At 36.6% G+C, this 17,100-nt stretch overlaps 2 protein-coding genes across 2 annotated transcripts in view; both read right to left on the bottom strand.

The window, feature by feature from the left end:
• The window catches only part of LOC763377 (cilia- and flagella-associated protein 74), a 34,606-nt gene extending 28,555 nt beyond the window's left edge, over positions 1-6,051 (bottom strand). Inside the window, exons 1-6 of the mRNA XM_030987117.1 lie at positions 5,960-6,051; positions 4,069-4,376; positions 3,257-3,412; positions 2,416-2,619; positions 1,569-1,742; positions 117-227 (exon numbers count right to left, since the gene is read on the bottom strand). Coding sequence (XP_030842977.1) covers positions 117-227; positions 1,569-1,742; positions 2,416-2,619; positions 3,257-3,412; positions 4,069-4,349 — 926 coding nt within the window. The 5' untranslated portion in view covers positions 4,350-4,376; positions 5,960-6,051. The remainder of the gene's footprint in view (positions 1-116; positions 228-1,568; positions 1,743-2,415; positions 2,620-3,256; positions 3,413-4,068; positions 4,377-5,959) is intronic.
• A 3,006-nt stretch (positions 6,052-9,057) lies between these two features.
• On the bottom strand, positions 9,058-16,435 carry LOC115924590 (arylsulfatase J-like). The gene is made up of 7 exons (XM_030987116.1): positions 16,148-16,435; positions 14,953-15,139; positions 12,828-13,021; positions 11,936-12,143; positions 10,964-11,213; positions 9,838-9,971; positions 9,058-9,342 (listed from the first exon to the last, which is right to left on the bottom strand). Exons 1-7 carry the CDS (start codon positions 16,403-16,405, stop codon positions 9,071-9,073), a joined length of 1,503 nt encoding a protein of 500 aa, XP_030842976.1. The 5' UTR covers positions 16,406-16,435; the 3' UTR covers positions 9,058-9,070.
• Positions 16,436-17,100: the final 665 nt, after the last annotated feature.

The following is a 17,100-nucleotide window of genomic DNA, read 5'->3' as shown; positions in this document are numbered from 1 at the left end:
CAGCAAAATTGACATAAAATTTTAGCATTTGTTATCGATAACATGTTTTACGAAACGGTCCCAGATATAAATGTGAATGCGGACATCACGGTTTCAGCCATTTCACATTAACTTACTTTGCCAGAGACTGTTTGAGGTATTGTGAAGCAACTTCTTGGCTCTTCTTTGCAGCACTCAATGCCTCACGGTGCTTCCGATCATGTTCCATCAAGGCCTCTATATGATCCCTGCCAAGCAATTTATAAATGAATCTAAGGTTAGCATTTCATTTGATTGATTTATTTCCACGTCAAGATAAAAAAGTAATTTATTTAATCTTCAGGAAGTACAAACAAATATAATATGATATCTTAAGGGGGGGGGGGGGGGGGGGGGGTCATCAAAAGAAAATAATGTTTTTGGTTAAATAATCCTCACGAAATATACAAATAATAACGTTGGTACATAATATTATTCATAACAAAAAGCATGTATCCCCACTCTTTGCTTCATCGAAAGAAAATAATATTTAAAAAAAAATGATCCTCACGAAATACACAAAATAACAATAATGTCGGTACATAATATTATTTATAATGAAAAGCATACCCTCACTCTTTGCTGCAGTCATGCTCCCTGAAATCCTCTAAATGATTCCTGGCCTGCCAATTTCATTAACGGTATTCATAGTCCCAAGTAGAGTTATAGATCACTTTATATACCTCACTTAAGAAATCCAGCCATCTGATTGGTCGAAATTGCATTCATAAACTTTAACTATTTCTGTAAAATTCCCAGTATCCATGGTTAAAACAGTTCTAAAATCCCAGTAACCATGGTTACCGGGAAAATAGTTCAGTCTTCATGGTTACCCCATAGGTTTACATGTTAAAAAATGGTCTGAGCGATCGAGGATACCGTACGTGTGCGAAGAATTGGTCAGTAATTTCAATACAATTGAATCTCGATCGATTTTACCGACAATTTTATCTTGCATTGTTGACATGAAGACGAAAATAAACTTCCAAAAACAAAAAAACAACATCTGCCGATAGATCTTGATCTAAGTTCGTGCCAATATGCATTGCAAAAGTAAAAGTAAAAGAAGGGCCCGTTTAATGGAGCAGCGGCGAAGCATCCACCACGCGAAGCCGTTTTCAATCCATTTTAATGTATATATTAGAGAAAATTGCTAGATATGGTGACAGAGCGCGATGGCCGAGCGGTTTAAGGCGCTGATTTTAGTTACATCACCTTTTGTACGCAAGAGATCGAATCCCATCTTCGACAAAAAAATGTTATTTTTTATTTTTTATTTTTTAGTCTATTTTTTTTGGCATATAAAAGTATTAATGACTGCTTTAATATTCGAGAAAAGCAGTCATTAATACTATAATTACATTTATTAACACCATCTTGGCTATCATCATGTCAAACATCCATCTATTTTGCATTGTGTTGATATACAGTATGATACAGTTGGCATTCATTTTACACTTTAACAAAACGCAGTGGTTTTTGCAGTGGTTTACCGTGCCCTATCTGAACTAGCCTTAAAGGTTAATGACCCCAATTACAGATGGACCTACCTGTCTCTTATCTTTCTCCTCTGCTCTGCCTGGGATAGATACTTGCTTTCCTTCTGTGCTCGCCTAGCTGCGTTGCCCTTCCTCTCCAACTCCAGATCGGCTTCCTTCTTTTGAAGTTCTTCTTCTTCCAGAAGGTACTTGCCCCGATCAAGATCAAACCGGGACAGGTGTAACCTGGTCATAATGGAGGGGTAAAAGAGTGACATCATCATCATACAATTTTAACTTGATCCTCTCTTATTAAGTGGATATTATAACCATGAAAGACAACCATGTATCACATTAGATTCAGTCAGCTTCAATAGTACTCTGTTGAGGCATGTTAACATTCTTTGAGTGGTTCTAAAGTGACTGTATAGTTTACTCCTTCAAATTTACAGTTTTTAAATGAACCTATATCTACTGACAATTAGTAAATACATTCTTTGAATATAGGTACTAATACGTGATTTGAGGTTGGCCTTTTTGGTCCCTATTCTACTAGTTCAGATAAACCCTACCCTGGGTCTAAGACTTAATAACAGAACACTTAGATCTCAGACTAGCTTTCTTTGCTAAAGTTACAAGCACTGTACATGTACATAGAAAGATTTATATGGGACTACACGATATCTATCCAGGCCGGATCGATATGATAATTTACTAAATATGTCAATTAGTAGGCGGTTTCCCGGCAAAATTTGTATCATCACATATTAGTCAAAGCATATCCTTCACATGACTGTTAATAAGAGCTTCCATTTCATTTTTTGAGAGGGGGCGTTTCCAAAACTGGTCTATACCTTTAAATAGACCCTTTACCATATGGTCTGTTTGATATCAAGCAGAATATGGGTTATTCACTTACTCTGCTATATCCAATCTATCCACGATCTGTGCTTCTAACATGCCTTCCGCTTCTAGCTCTTTAGCCAGTTTGCCTAATTTGCTTTCAAGTCGGTACATGTTGGCCGAGTGGCCCTCTCTCTGACATATGTCGAGCTGGATCATCACATGGTCACGCTCCAAGGTCAGCGCTTCAATGCTCGTCCGACACTTCTGAAGTTCCTCTCTGTGAAAATTAAATGGAATGAATAGGATTTATCGCAATCAGGGCCCTGTGTCTTATAAACAATTGATAGTTTTCACAACTTATTTGTGATTGATATCAATCACAACTTTGTACATAAGATATAGGAGACTGCGAGCTTGCAATTGGTTTGGATCAACCGCAACTCTTTATAAGACTGGCCTTTTTTTATCAAATATGATATACTACATGTTTATGAGGTATATAAGTATATTGTGCAAAGGGATGACTACAATGAGGCACAATATATTGCTGATAAACTCGACTTGAAAAATACAGGTGCAGTAGCACAAGGGATAAAAACTGTTCTTATAAATGTTAAGTGTTTAATTTCACACTTAAATGAAATAATTATATATGAATGGCCTTCCATTTCCCAGATGATGTAAATGTTTTACCAAAAGTGTGCTTTGTGCTACAGAGAAGAAGTGATAGTGACGATGGCAATTTAATTTCCCTGAAGCAAGTCTGCATACATTACAAGTCTTGGGCAAGCTATCAGGTTGTCAGGCTGTCAAGAATAAGCTTTGTTAAAAAAGTATGAATAAAATTTAAATATGTTAGTAAACCTATTGGATAAGGTTGGATTTCCCTTTAACATTCATGATCCATATCTTACCTGGTGGTATCCACTATGTTCTCTTGATCTAGGAGTTGCCCGTCAAGGTTATCTAAGTGACGTCTGAGGGCTAGCATCCTTAACTTGTCATCTCTTGAGAACTTCTGAGTTGGCGATGTCTTGGTACCGTTTTCATCGAGAAGGCTCTCTTCAGGTCTGCAGGAAATGAGCAGTTAGATGTAGATGTAAACAGTCTGTCACATGTTTTTTTGCAGTATTTCAGAATACTGGTACACCACTTTAATGGTGCCAATTCTTAAAAAAAAAAATTCTTATGGTAATAATGTGTTCTTGAGAGATATTAGAGCTTTATCATTGACAACTATATGTATCACACAACATTGAACTACTATGTACAAGGACTAACATGGCCATTTGTGGGACTTTTTTAACACTTACTAAATGCACCTCCCCCCCCCCCCCCTACCAAAAAAAAAAGGTATTAGAAGTGAACAGGCTACAGTGTAAAAAAGGAAATGGTTTGACAACTGAAAACATATCCATATTCTGAGAACAAGAAATAAACAACAACTGGATATTTGGTTTTAAAACAAGACAATACAGTTAGCTTCTCTTGATATAAACAGTATGTTACACCCCTCCCCAAAAAATTTGAAAATAAATAAATTGAAGAAAAAGAAAATAATAATAATTACAAAAAGAGAAGAAATATAAATAATTAGACAACTAACATTTATCAGAAGAATTCTACAAGATCTACATGTAGATTCGGCAAATAACATATCATTACTCCTGCAATCAGATTACACCCATCCTGTCTGATCCTAACAAAACCACATGGTTACACCTACCCAACCAAAGATATATCATCGCTCTGAGACCAAGCATCTTCCTCGCTGTTATACCCCAGTCCACTAGCTCCTAGCCAGCCGCTGTCCTGCTGGAAAGATGATGGAGGTGGCTCTGCAGAGTACTGGGGGAAGCTAGCAGGGTAGCCATTCCCTCCAACAGCTGGTGACTGGAACTCAGGGTCGTAGCTGTACGGGGTGGTGCCGTCTGCCGTGGTGAAACCGGTCTGAAGATGCTGGCCTTCATCAGGGTGACTCATTTGCTGGGAAACAGACGCTTCCATCCTGCTCTTCTAGATTGGTATTTACTCCTGTAATGTGATCAATAGTGCAACAATGTTTTCTTTATTAAAACATATCATGTAGTTCCACAAGTACTTTAGTCTTCATACTACTAGATAAAATTAGCTTTTTCCTTACGATTTGAAATTTATTACCTACCTTAGGTGATATCATAGTACGGTCACGGTCTAACATCACTTGTAAATTGCATCGTATTAAGGAAATTTAGTTTCTTCTTCAATTTTTGGGTTGGTCATTTACTTTAAAAAAATAAAAATATATATTGAAAATTGAATAAAACTAGACCCTAGACTACTCTGACTAGTATACAAATAATGAATGGTTATGAGTTCAATAGTGCGAATATTTTCATGAGTTGAAAAATTAACATTCTATTCAACGAGGCATCAGCCGAGTTGAATAGAATTAACGTTAATCTTTCAACGAATGAAAATTTGTTTTATACACCATCGAAGAAGATCTAATAGAACGTTGACCAACAAATTATGTTTTACTCCTTATATTAAAGATAAATTAAAGTTGGAGTCAAGCCTTCTCGCTCGATTACATTCAGATTGCCTTCGCGTCAGATACTCGCAGGGATGCGCGCGCGCACGGCAGAGAGGTACGCAGTCCGCATATAACCAAAAATGCATGGCGCATATAGCCAAAAATGCACGACCGTGCAATATAACATCTATTGAATATCATGTCACCAACAATCCTCCAATCAAATGACAAGGATCCACGTAGGTGTTGTATAATAGAGTCTAGATCTAGATCTAGTTAACGTTAGATTTAATTAAAAAGAGAGTCAAACTCAAACTCAATACTGGACACAAAAGCACCACACAAAGTATGAAAATACTCTATTTAAGAGGCCGTTAGTCAACTGGAAGATCAACAACAACAACAAAATGAGAGAAAGCAAAAAACTATGAAAAAATATAATTAATAAACACTTTGAAATAGGTCTATTGACACAGCATGCACCACAGAAAAAGAAAGAATGGACATGGTCTTGAGACTTGACTGTCTTGACCTAGATCTACAACTTAGATTGTATAAAAAGCAAGTTTTCCCATGCTTCTCTTTGCGATTGCATTGGTGAACTTTCACTTCTGTCAGATCTAGACTGTAGACACCTTCGGCAGTTCGGACGCGACCGAAATTTTAAACAGCTGAAGCCCCAAGATATACACTGTTGTTCCGCGAGTGCCTCGCCAGCACGCAGGCGGCAAACACGGCTTGGTTTCCGTAGGTTACACGCTCTCGATTCTATATTTTGGAAGACGCAAACACGCATCATACCTTCCATCAAATTTGTCATTTCACACTTTAGATCTTTAAAACTATTCTTAAACTCAATGAGTAAGCTATGATTTTTTCAATTTCTTTGCTCCTGGGACATTGTACATGGTACATTGTCCCGTCAAGATGCAACCTCTTGCCCCTCTGCCTCCCTTGCATATAATGAGAATTATTATTAAAGAGTATGAGTACAAGAAGATAGACCAAGAAGATAGACCTGGAAGCTCGACTGCTGTCTCAGCATTCTTCCAGTATTTGCGGTAAAGGTAAAGGTAAAGGTAATACTTTAAATTATACACACCTTATTATTTGACGAAATTATCATTCTTTTAAGTTCTTTCGTTCGACTGCCGTATCCATTGCTTGATGATAGTTGACGATAGCAACGCATCTATTCAACGTAGAGGGCGACATACCCCGATCATAGAGATCCTGTTTATCCATGATTATTGTGACAATTTTGTTCTTGGCAGATAAAGTTTATGTCTTAACTCAGATTCTCATAGATCGATATCTGATTATGTGACTCTCTAGATTGATCAATAAAGTTCAAAGAAGATATAACCTTAATCTATCACAAATAAATCAGGGTTTAGTACAAAAATACATTTTCTTTTTATGGACAAAATTTAGTGTATAATGCACATTAGATTTTTTCTTCATATAGGAAAGAAATCACGACACAGGCCCACACGTGTAGCTACTATAATTGATTAGAACCTTATGATGTGTTAACAAATGCATCGATCAATGGTTTTGCTTCTCTAGCATGCATAATACAAGTTTGTGTGCAACATTGCATAAATAACCAGTAATGGATACTGTAAAGAAAAAGAAAGAAAGAAAATTGCAACAACAGAGAAATTAGCAAATTTGTCAGACTAACCACCTTTATTGTAACCTATGTGATATGAAAATATTTCATTTGGCATAGAAGACTATTGTTGGAACCACTTAATTTGCTGAATAATTTTTGCTCCTCTCTACTATACTAGCTCTTTCATTCATGACCCTCGGTTATACCTCTCTCAAATTCAATAATTCCACATGATTCTATGTCACATGAATTTTTTTTAATTTAATTTTATCGTAGGCATTCTATATTCCTTCTCTTGTTTAGTTCATTTGATTTTGATCTCATGCGTTTTGTATTCCTCCACTTGTTTTTGTTGTCATTTGATTTTGTATCTCATTCATTTTATATTTCATCTGCCATCAATCTTACTCAGTCAATCTCTGTCTCGTAATGTTTCGAAGTGGATCTGCAGTATAACCCTACCATCATAGAATAGGCCTATTATGATTTAAAAAGATGCAGTGATGTAGGGATGATGGTATTGGAGGAATGATTTAAAAGGATGCATGATGGAGGGATGATTTAAATGGCGGGAGATGATTTAAATGGAGGGAGATGATTTAAATGGAGGGAGATGATTTAAATGGCGGGAGACAATTTAAATGGAGGGAGATGATGGATGGATGGATGGATGGATGAATGATGATGATGATGATGATGATGATGATGATGATGATAATAATAGTGATAGATGATAGTGATGATAGACGTTGAATATCTGTATTGAATAACACAAGACCTTATAGGCAACATTGTAGAAACAATTCTAAAATTGTATTGTTATAATTGAATTAAGATATGTTAAAAAGACAAGATAAAGGAAACTTTTATTGAAGAATGCAATGATGAAAATTAATGTGAGGAGTGTTAATGGTTTCCTTACAACTAATACAATTAAAGATAACTACATTTGTTGATTAAACTTGAATGAATCTTTCCTTGTGACATCTTAATAAGTGTTGTTTTTTTTAACGAAAATTAAGAAAAGTAATACTGAACAGGAAAACAGGGCAAATAAAAGATTCCAAGGCACAGCCAAAATTGTTAATTAGACATCTTTAATATCAAAATAGACATTGTATTATATCATAGCAATGAAAACCTATATCTAGATAGTACTGAATAGAGTGAACATAAATGGAAAGACAAGAACATTTTACACAATATCAAATCTACGAACCGTAAAACCAAATTGTGGAGACTATATTAACTTCATAAGTACAGAAAATACATAAAAGGGAGAGGGTTGTCAGTTTCCATGTACAGAAGGTCATAATTCGCTAGCTAACACCAGACTTAATGGAAATACCATTAATGGGTGTAGAAATCTGCACACAGCAAATACCCGTAAGCCCAATCAAGGAATACCCCCTAGTCTTTAATTGGAGAGTCTTCAGGTGATGGAAATGTAAGATAATTATTTTAACTTGGTAATAAGGCCTAGGATTAATGCCCTAGTGCATCAAATCAGTTTCGAACCTAGCATCTCCCTTGTACAAGACCACTGCTCTACCACTGAGCCATCTCACCTCACTTTTATGACCCACATGTCTTATGTAATATGCACTGTGCCCTGAACTTACCACCTCATTAGAAAATCTAAAAATAGAATTTCCTCCACCCTTGAGATGTGACGGCAAGCTTGAGCAAATTTGTCTGGAGAGTCAATGAGTTTCGCTACCTGAGAGACATGTGCACACATTAATAGTATTTCCATTAAGTCTGGTGTCAGCGAATTGTGACCTTCTGTCAGGCGCGGATCCAGGATTTCTTAGGGGTGGGGGCCCAAATTTAAATTTAAAAAATCAATTTGATATTTTGTGTGCTGAAAAATGAAAATCGTGCCGGCCAGTATTTCGCGCAGGGGGGGTAGTGAGCACTTATTGGTGTCAGCGAATTCAGATGCAATTAACACACATGGAAACAGACTACTCTGTGGCTTTAATCATAATTATATATCTCAATTACCATAATTATATATCATAATTACCACAATTATATATCTTAATTACCACAATTATATATCTTAATTACCACAATTAGATATCTTAATTACCACAATCATATATCATAATTACAATAATTATACATCTCAATTACCAAAATTATATATCTTAATTACCACATGAACAACGAAATCAATAAACTTCCTCTATGCCCTGTAATATCCCAGTCTCTATAGAGTGGTCAAGGGTAAAGTCCTCAAAAAACTATTTTTAGAGTTTCCAAATTTGAACTTCATTATCCGAAAGAGCATCAAAAATAATGTTCAAATGTTGAAAACCAATTGAATGTGTTAAGTATTGGCTGGGATATGACCATCCAAATAAATATATTTCAATAGGAAATCACTGTTATTTTGCTCTGGTTCTTAACATTACAAATGCAATGGAAGAGGGGTAGTATTTCCTTGATTGGTAAGAACTATTAAACAATTTATCATAAGCATTAATTAAAAAAATAAAGCAATCAATATTTCAGTAATATGGAACTCCATATACCATGTGACTTGTTGCTGATGAATACCATTGCTACTATGTTCGATTCTTATTTCACTCATTGCCATGGTCCCCATACACCCTGATGATAAGCAGGATTAGCTTCCTCGACCTCACTCGGATATTGCACAGGAACAGAATCCGCATAGTACTTCTTCAGCTTGGCCATCAGTTCTTCTACTACTTCCGGGTGAGAGGTCGAAAGGTCATGATACTCGTTCGGGTCAGCAGTGATGTTGAAAAGCCATGTGTCCTTACCACTGATTTTGAGTGGGTGGATAGGAATGATGCCAGAATCTGGCACAGGAATCCATTGTCCATTATTGGCTCCTGAATAAATAAAATAAAAGATCTTAAAATGTAAGCTCACTTCGTGGGAGGACATCTTAGGCCAAGTACTAAAAATGATTCTTAGTTTCATATCCCTGTCCACATACTTTTTGGGGCCTGCCTCAAATTTTATTTGGTATTTTTTGTTCTAAAATGAAATAAATGATGACCAGAGGACATTTGAAAAATGATATCATTACTAGTCTATGATATGTTTTGGCTTTGTTTTGAACCCCTCAAACTGCAATGTGAAAATGTGAAAATTCAATGTTGTGTTAAAATTGACCCAATATATGTTATATGCACAGGACAAATAATCAAATAATGTGGAACCCCTCCTTCTCAAAAAAAAATCTGAATGAGAACTAGGCATCAACTTTACTTGGCCTGATATATATATACTATCTTAATTTTGAAAATGTTTAAAAATCACTTTGACATTTGATAGGAAGCTAGATTTAAGGGTGGTTCTCCACCAGTTATGATGATACTCACCAGGATCCCCTGTGAGGAGTTTCCAGTGCCCCACCCTGATAGCTGCTGAGATGTTAGCATTGAATTCCTTAGGTTGGTTGGGCCAGGGATCCATGTTATGAAGAAGCTCTTGCCGAGGAGATGAAGTGTTGGAACTGATAAAAACAGGAGACAAAATTATTGATAATTTTACTTTACCCAAGACTCTGCACTAAAGTTTAAACAACATAATGTACAACATATGCAATGATAATTCTACTGTAGCCAAGACTCCACACTTTTTATTTTTCAGAAAAGAGTCTGGATTTAAATTTGCGGAGAATATATGCATGGGCCCCATACTAATATTTTGAAATCCAGGGTCTGGATTTAGCATTTGGGGTCCATGTGCAGGTCAGTGTCAAGTCCTGGTTTACCCTATTCCTAGTACATGTATATGGTATATGGTTGCAGATAAGCAACCAGGGGACCTATGGCTTGTGGCCCTATCCAAAGGACCTGATTGTTGAAGAATGATGCCCCACCAGGGGCACTCATGCATAAATGTAATAAAAAAAACAGAAAGACTTCAGCTCTATTACTGAGCCCTGTCACAGATGACATCAGACTCTTCCAGAATTAGGTCAAAGGGCATGTGTCAAATGTCAACTAAACCTAAAATTTATAAATAGAACATTTTGAATACCCCTTCTAGATTTCTCAAAGCAAGCTTAGATGAATGAAGAGGATCTTTCTAGTATAAGCTTATATTGAACCAGAGAATGTTAGTAATTGAATAGGAAACATTTGATCAGCTTTTATCTCTCTTTTAAAATAAGCCATATATTTCCCCCTTTGATATGCTATTATACATTCCTATAATAAAGACAATACAACTCTCCTTCTAGTAGTTCATCTAAGAACACTGCCTCTTGTGACAGCTCACATATTATTTCATTGCCTATTTCATTAGAATTGAATATATCTCAATTGAGCAATCATGTCCAACATTAAAGTTAACATTATCGTTTAGTCTGTTTGGAACCAGAAGGGCATTAACTTATATCATTTCATAAAGAGTTAAAATCCTTCTGGCTCCAAACATATAATTTTGTTATTATCAAGACGAACAGATTCATCGAAATAAAAAGTAACACTTTGACAGTACCTTATTGTTTTCCACATGTTGAACCCATCAAGCGTTATGTTATCAAGGCTGCTTCCTGCAACACCCTGGACTAGAGTTGGAAACCAGTCACTTACATGGATAAGCTGCTTGTTGACTGTACCCTGAACACTTGCAGGGAGTAAGGGACTGTTGACAAAGCCTACACCTCTCATGCCTCCCTCCCAAATGGATCTCTTCCAGCCTCGGAGGGGCCAGTTGTTGCCCCCTGCTGCCACCTCACCTCCATTGTCTGAAAAAATAGAAAGAAGTAGAAAAATGTTTATCTTGTCCTGTCCTGTCATGTGTTTTGTCATGTCCTGTCTTATCTAACTATGTCAGTTTCCTGTCTTATGTGTCCCACCTTGTCATTCTGTTCTTTGCGCATATTTCGACTATCTAGACACTTTAAAATGGTTTAAAATTATATCTATTTTACTGTGATTATTAAGACACTTTAAAATGATTTATAAAAATAATGTTTATATTATATCTATTATTGGGAACCTACAAAAACAAGCTATGATTTCCAGTAGGTTCCTGTTTTATTTCATAGTGAATGGCCCACTATATCATGACATCTCTTTTCTAAAACATTTTTATTAAGACAAATTAATGTAACTACACTCAAGACCATGTCAAAATGTAAAACCGGGCATCGTTTCACGAAAACGTGTGGAGTACAAGTTCACCCACATCCCATTGAAACACACATTCCATGTTTCAATGGCATGTCAGTCATGACGGTTTCGTGAAACATAGCCCAGCACCTTAAAGCCTGTCTATTCTAGTTTGGCCAGGGGGATTCGACCTCCCTGCAAGGTCACTGACAGGTGGTTATGTCATCAAATCAGCTCTCAATTAACATAAGAAAAAGGGGAGCATGGGGGGCCAACAGGCACCGAGTACGGATTGTTTGCTATATAGAGGGTGCAAGTAGCTATAAGTAGTGCAGTGGGGCTTTAAAGAGCTTACCAGTTGAGAATATAAGCACAGTGTTATCCCATAGCCCTGCCTGCTGAAGAGAATGCACAATCTTTCCGACGGCTTCATCGAGACAGGTCATCATCCCAGCATAGATGCGTCTGTTTGTATTCTTGATGTTCTTGTATCTCTCTTCATATGAGCTAGGAACCTGGAGGGGTGAGTGCACTGACTGGAACGGCAGGTATAGCAGGAAAGGCTGAACAAGAAAAAAGTTCACATATAGTCAACAACTTGATTATTCATACCCTAACCAAATTTAAAGCGGATGCATTTTAAGTTGGGAAAAATTGAATTGTACCGATTTGTATTTATTGAGAATTTCAGCATATATCTTAAAGGATTTAACAAAGGGCCTAATTAAACCAGTCCACCTTTAATACTTAACAACAAGAATTATACAGAGTTAGGGAGAAAGCATAACCGTTTCTATGTTCCATTCAGCTAAATGCTAAAACATAATGACAACATTTCAACAAATTTTGAAAATCTCTTCAAAAGCAGCCAAAGCATCAAAGATTCTGTACTCCCTAGAAATGCTTATAGACCTGTCTATAAAGGCCACATTGTTTGTTTCCCTTGAAGAGTGTTTCTCATTGGTATGTGTTTTAAAGAAAGTGGTATATAACGACCACCTGCCTGTGACGACTTTGCTCTGGGACTCTACCGAGTGGTCTTTATACACAGGATCGTCTGTATTTGATCGTTACTTGTCAGGGGAAAAAAATACACAGGGCTCGGGGCAAATTAGCCCCCGAAATGGCAAAAAGAGCCCCCGAAAGTCATAAAACAGCCCCCAAAATTTTATAGAGTTCAATGCAAAACAAATAAAAGATTGTTATTTTCATGCAAGCAAGCTTGAAAATAATTTTTTCCCTGTTACCTGTTCCACAGGATGCTGGGCGACTATTTGCTGGATTTTCTCTGTGAAGACGAAGGCGGAGTAGTTGCCGACATACTCCCAAGCTACCTTCTCGTTATCCCACAGGTCCATTCCAAGCCAGTGGTTGCTATTAGGTAGGAGGCCATCACCAGCCCTATGGTGGGTCCAATAGTCTTCACCTCCTGTCAAATAGCCTATAGAGAGAAAATGGCAATCAACGAATGCTGTCAGGGAGAATGCTATCAACTGCTGTATTGATAGAGTGCATCAAACAGTCCATTATTTGTATTTGGTAGAATGCAATCACCAGCCCTCACTATGAATATGACGGACAAAGAAAGCGGACAAAATATACAGTTCCTCAGGTAGACAAAGGAACATCCCTTCACTGCTATTGTGTAAAAATGTGTAGAACAGGTGAATATGCATGTGACACCTGTTCTACACATTTTTACATAATAGCAGTGAAGGGATGTTCCTTTGTCTACCTGAGGAACTGTATATTTTGTCCGCTTTCTTTGTTCGTCATATTGATTATTCATAGTGCCTATGGTGGGTCCAATAATCTTCACCCCCTGTCAAATAGCCTATAAACAGAAACAAGCGATCAATGAATGCTGTCAGGGAGAATGCTATCAACTGTTGTATTAGTAGAGTGCATCAAACAGTCAATTATTGGTATTTGGTAGAATGCATCACCACGCCTATGGTGGGTCCAATAGTCTTCACTCCCTGACAGAAATAAGCAATCAACATGCGTTGTCAGGGAGAATGCTATCATCTGTTGTATTGGTAGAGTGCATCAAACAATCAATGATTGCTATTTGGTAGAATGCCATCACCAGACCTACACTGTTCATGTATGGTGGGTCCAATAATCATCACTCCCTGTCAAATAGCCCATAGAGAGAAACAAGCAATCGATGACTGCTGTTAGGGATAAAGACATCAAAAAGAGTAAGGTAATGAGAAACTACCAATCAATGGGGTTTTTTTTTAGTTTAGGGAGAATGCCATCACAAAGTTTTAGATGAATTTATGCTATCGATTGACTCAGAAAAAGAAAATCAACTGTCATCAGATGGAAAGCCATCAAATGACTGAAAATGGGACTACTAGTAATCATCAATACCTGTTACAGCTCTGTGATCTGACATTTGCTCTGAAGACTATTGTCTGGACAATCCACAATCCACAATCGGGCTGATTATATTTTTATATTTTTAGAGTGATCTCCCTATACACGATTTCCTCCTAGCTGATGCCAGCTGATGATGGTGTTATCCTGAATTCTTAAATCCAGCTGGTCTGGTCATACACATTCCTAGATCATATCATCTACAGCTCGAAACAGGTAGGGGAGAGATCGCCAATCAAAAATGGCCAGAATCTTGACTATGACGACAATTGCTCCAGGATTTATTTAGTCACAGATATAGGATTAGGGTAGCAATTGGATTTAAAGTTATACAGTCAAACCTGCTTTAGTTACCACCTGTATAGAAAGACCACCTATCTACAAAGGCCACATTTTTGTTGCCCTTAAAAAAATGGTTTCCCATTGAAACATGTACTAAAGGAACCTGTATGTACATAAAGACCACTTTTCTTGTCTGCATTGTTAGGCCTTCATAGACAGGTTTCACTGTATGTATGGTAAGGTTAAAGTTTATTATAATGATTGGTCCAGGGTTCAAATAGGGATTTGTTTAGCAGAGGAAACTGACTGTGATGCAATAGACCTGTTTTTATTAACTTTATGTTTTTTTTTAACAGTTTCTCATGACAACTAAACCTTGCCTGGCACATCAACACATATTCTATGCAGTGTGGATTCCATCCACAATGATGCCATAATTCCTAGCACATGAATCAAATGGCTGGAAACCATGGGGTTAGGGAGAGTAACATGCATAAATTGAAATAGATTAGTAAACAGGCAGTCGTTTCACAAAACTATAATAAGTTCAAGTTCACCAACATCCATTAGAGCACATGTATTAACTTTAACGAGTGTTTCAATGGGATGTCGGCGAACTTGTACTTAATATAGTTTGTGAAAAGGTGACCAGGTCTATTGTGGCAGGAGCAGACATGTGCCAAACAAGTACAACCTTCAGCTCACCAAAATAGGAGTCAAATCCCCTCTGCGTTGGTAGGCACTCTTTCTTGTAGAATCCAAGGTGCCACTTGCCGACAGCATGGGTAGCGTAGCCGGCTTCACGTAGTTTGTCAGCAAATGTTGGGAGATTGGTCGGAAGACAAAGAGGCTGGGCAGGGCGGATGTAACTGTGCTGAAGGCCAGTGTGAATCTGTCATAAAAATAATGTTGATAATAATAATAACGGAAGTAGAAGAAGTACATGAAATGTTATAAATAATAAATATAATAATAATAATAATAACAATAACAATACTTTTAATAATAATAACAATAAAGTTAATAATAATACTTCTAATAAAAATAATAACAATAATGATTGAAGAAGAAGAAAATGAAGAAGAAGAAGAAGAAGAAGATGAACAACAACAACAACAATACTTAAAATTTATAACAATAATAGTAACAATAAGTATACAAAAAAATAAAACAATCATCAAATCAACTGTCATGTCAAATTTGTTTTTCATAGTTGATTTTCAAAATACAGTTAACTCTGCATAATTTGAAATTGCACAACTTGGTACAAGTTGAATCAATTTCTTTTTCTACAAAACTATGGAAAAGGTGCTATTTTTAATACACAAACCAACGTTTTTGCAGTCCAAACAGAATTGACTTGTGCAGCTCGCGATTATATGTTTATCAGTGATTTAGTTTTAATTTTTATTTCTGTTCATACAGTTATACATAAACCTATTCGATTGAAAGTACATTAAAGCTTGATTTTTGTTTACAATGAGAGAAATAGAAATTATTTATATTAATTAACTGGACTCTGCATCTGGAGAAATTCACATGATGTACATGATGTTGACTTCTTCTTCCTTCTTCCTTTTTTGGTCTTTATCTTATAAGTTCACATCACCTTGCAATAACTGTAAAACATTAACTCAGCTGGACTACAAGAAGCATGCAAACATCAATTAAAGATCAATATTAAGAATAATTTTTCAGATGATTGCATATCCTTTGAAAAGAGTTTGATAATTTGATTGAGACTCATAACATTGTTTTGTTGTCTTAACTTAAGTCGTAAGATTGAAAATTCTATAGAAACATCATAATAAACCAGTGCATCAGTGGCTGTATTTTCATCAGCTTTTGACTTGTTACAATATTCTTATTTGTATTAAATGCTCGGCTCAACATTATTTACCTGGTACCTTCCACTCAACAGTTGCGACCGGGTTGGAGTGCAGATAGGCTGCACGTAGTAGTTCTCCAGGCGCACACCTTCCCGTGCGAGTTTGTCGATGTTTGGTGTGTAGATCTCGGAGCCGTGATAACCGACATCATTGTATCCGAGGTCATCAATCAAAATAAATACAATATTTGGCTTCGTTAATTGGCTGAACTTTTTGGAACAGACATTGCTTATAATAAGCAGATTAATGAAAAATAATGCTAGCTTCATATTTTGCTCAAGTCGGTAACTCTGGGGTAGTAGTTCTCCAGGTCAGTATTACACTCAGTATTTATGTAAACATGAACGATCACGCCAAACTGTTGATCACATGATCCCAAGTAGATCTGCCGGGTCACGTGATGGTACCCAGCCAACAATCACATGACCAAAATAAACTTGTGGACCAATCGTACTGCACGATTTTTCTCACTTTACACCTCTCCCCGGCCCCTGACAATTTTGTTTGATTGATTTTATTTTTGCGTTCAGATAAAAAAAAAAAAATACAAGGTACAATTTAACATAAGTATTACATACATTACAAATACTTGGGTGATGGTGTAAATTCAAGTAAAAGCGTGTAACTCATTCAAGATCGTTAGCGGAGTCGAAAATGGTCGACCCCAAATAATTATTTGCAGAGTTTCAAAAAATATTTCCAACAAAATAAGACTCGCTTTTACCTAAAAACGGCTACCAAAAGTGTAATCTAAATATAACCCTCTTTTGGGCATTACGAGTGCAAATACACACACAAAATAAACACTTTTCGTATAAATTTCTTGCTCTTTAAAACATTAAAATCCGCGGCAGCTCCGTAAATCAGGACCCCTTTTAAAACTATAACGTACCACTAGATCCATTTTGTCTGATACTAATTTTCGAGGCAGAGAGCAATGCAAGCACAACATTTTAAGGGGCTG

Source organism: Strongylocentrotus purpuratus, unplaced genomic scaffold, assembly GCF_000002235.5.
Source record: "Strongylocentrotus purpuratus isolate Spur 01 unplaced genomic scaffold, Spur_5.0 spur5_scaffold_16, whole genome shotgun sequence".
Taxonomy (NCBI): Eukaryota; Metazoa; Echinodermata; class Echinoidea; order Camarodonta; family Strongylocentrotidae; genus Strongylocentrotus; species Strongylocentrotus purpuratus.
Note: the sequence above shows the minus strand (reverse complement) of the source record. Positions and strands in the feature narration are given on the sequence as shown.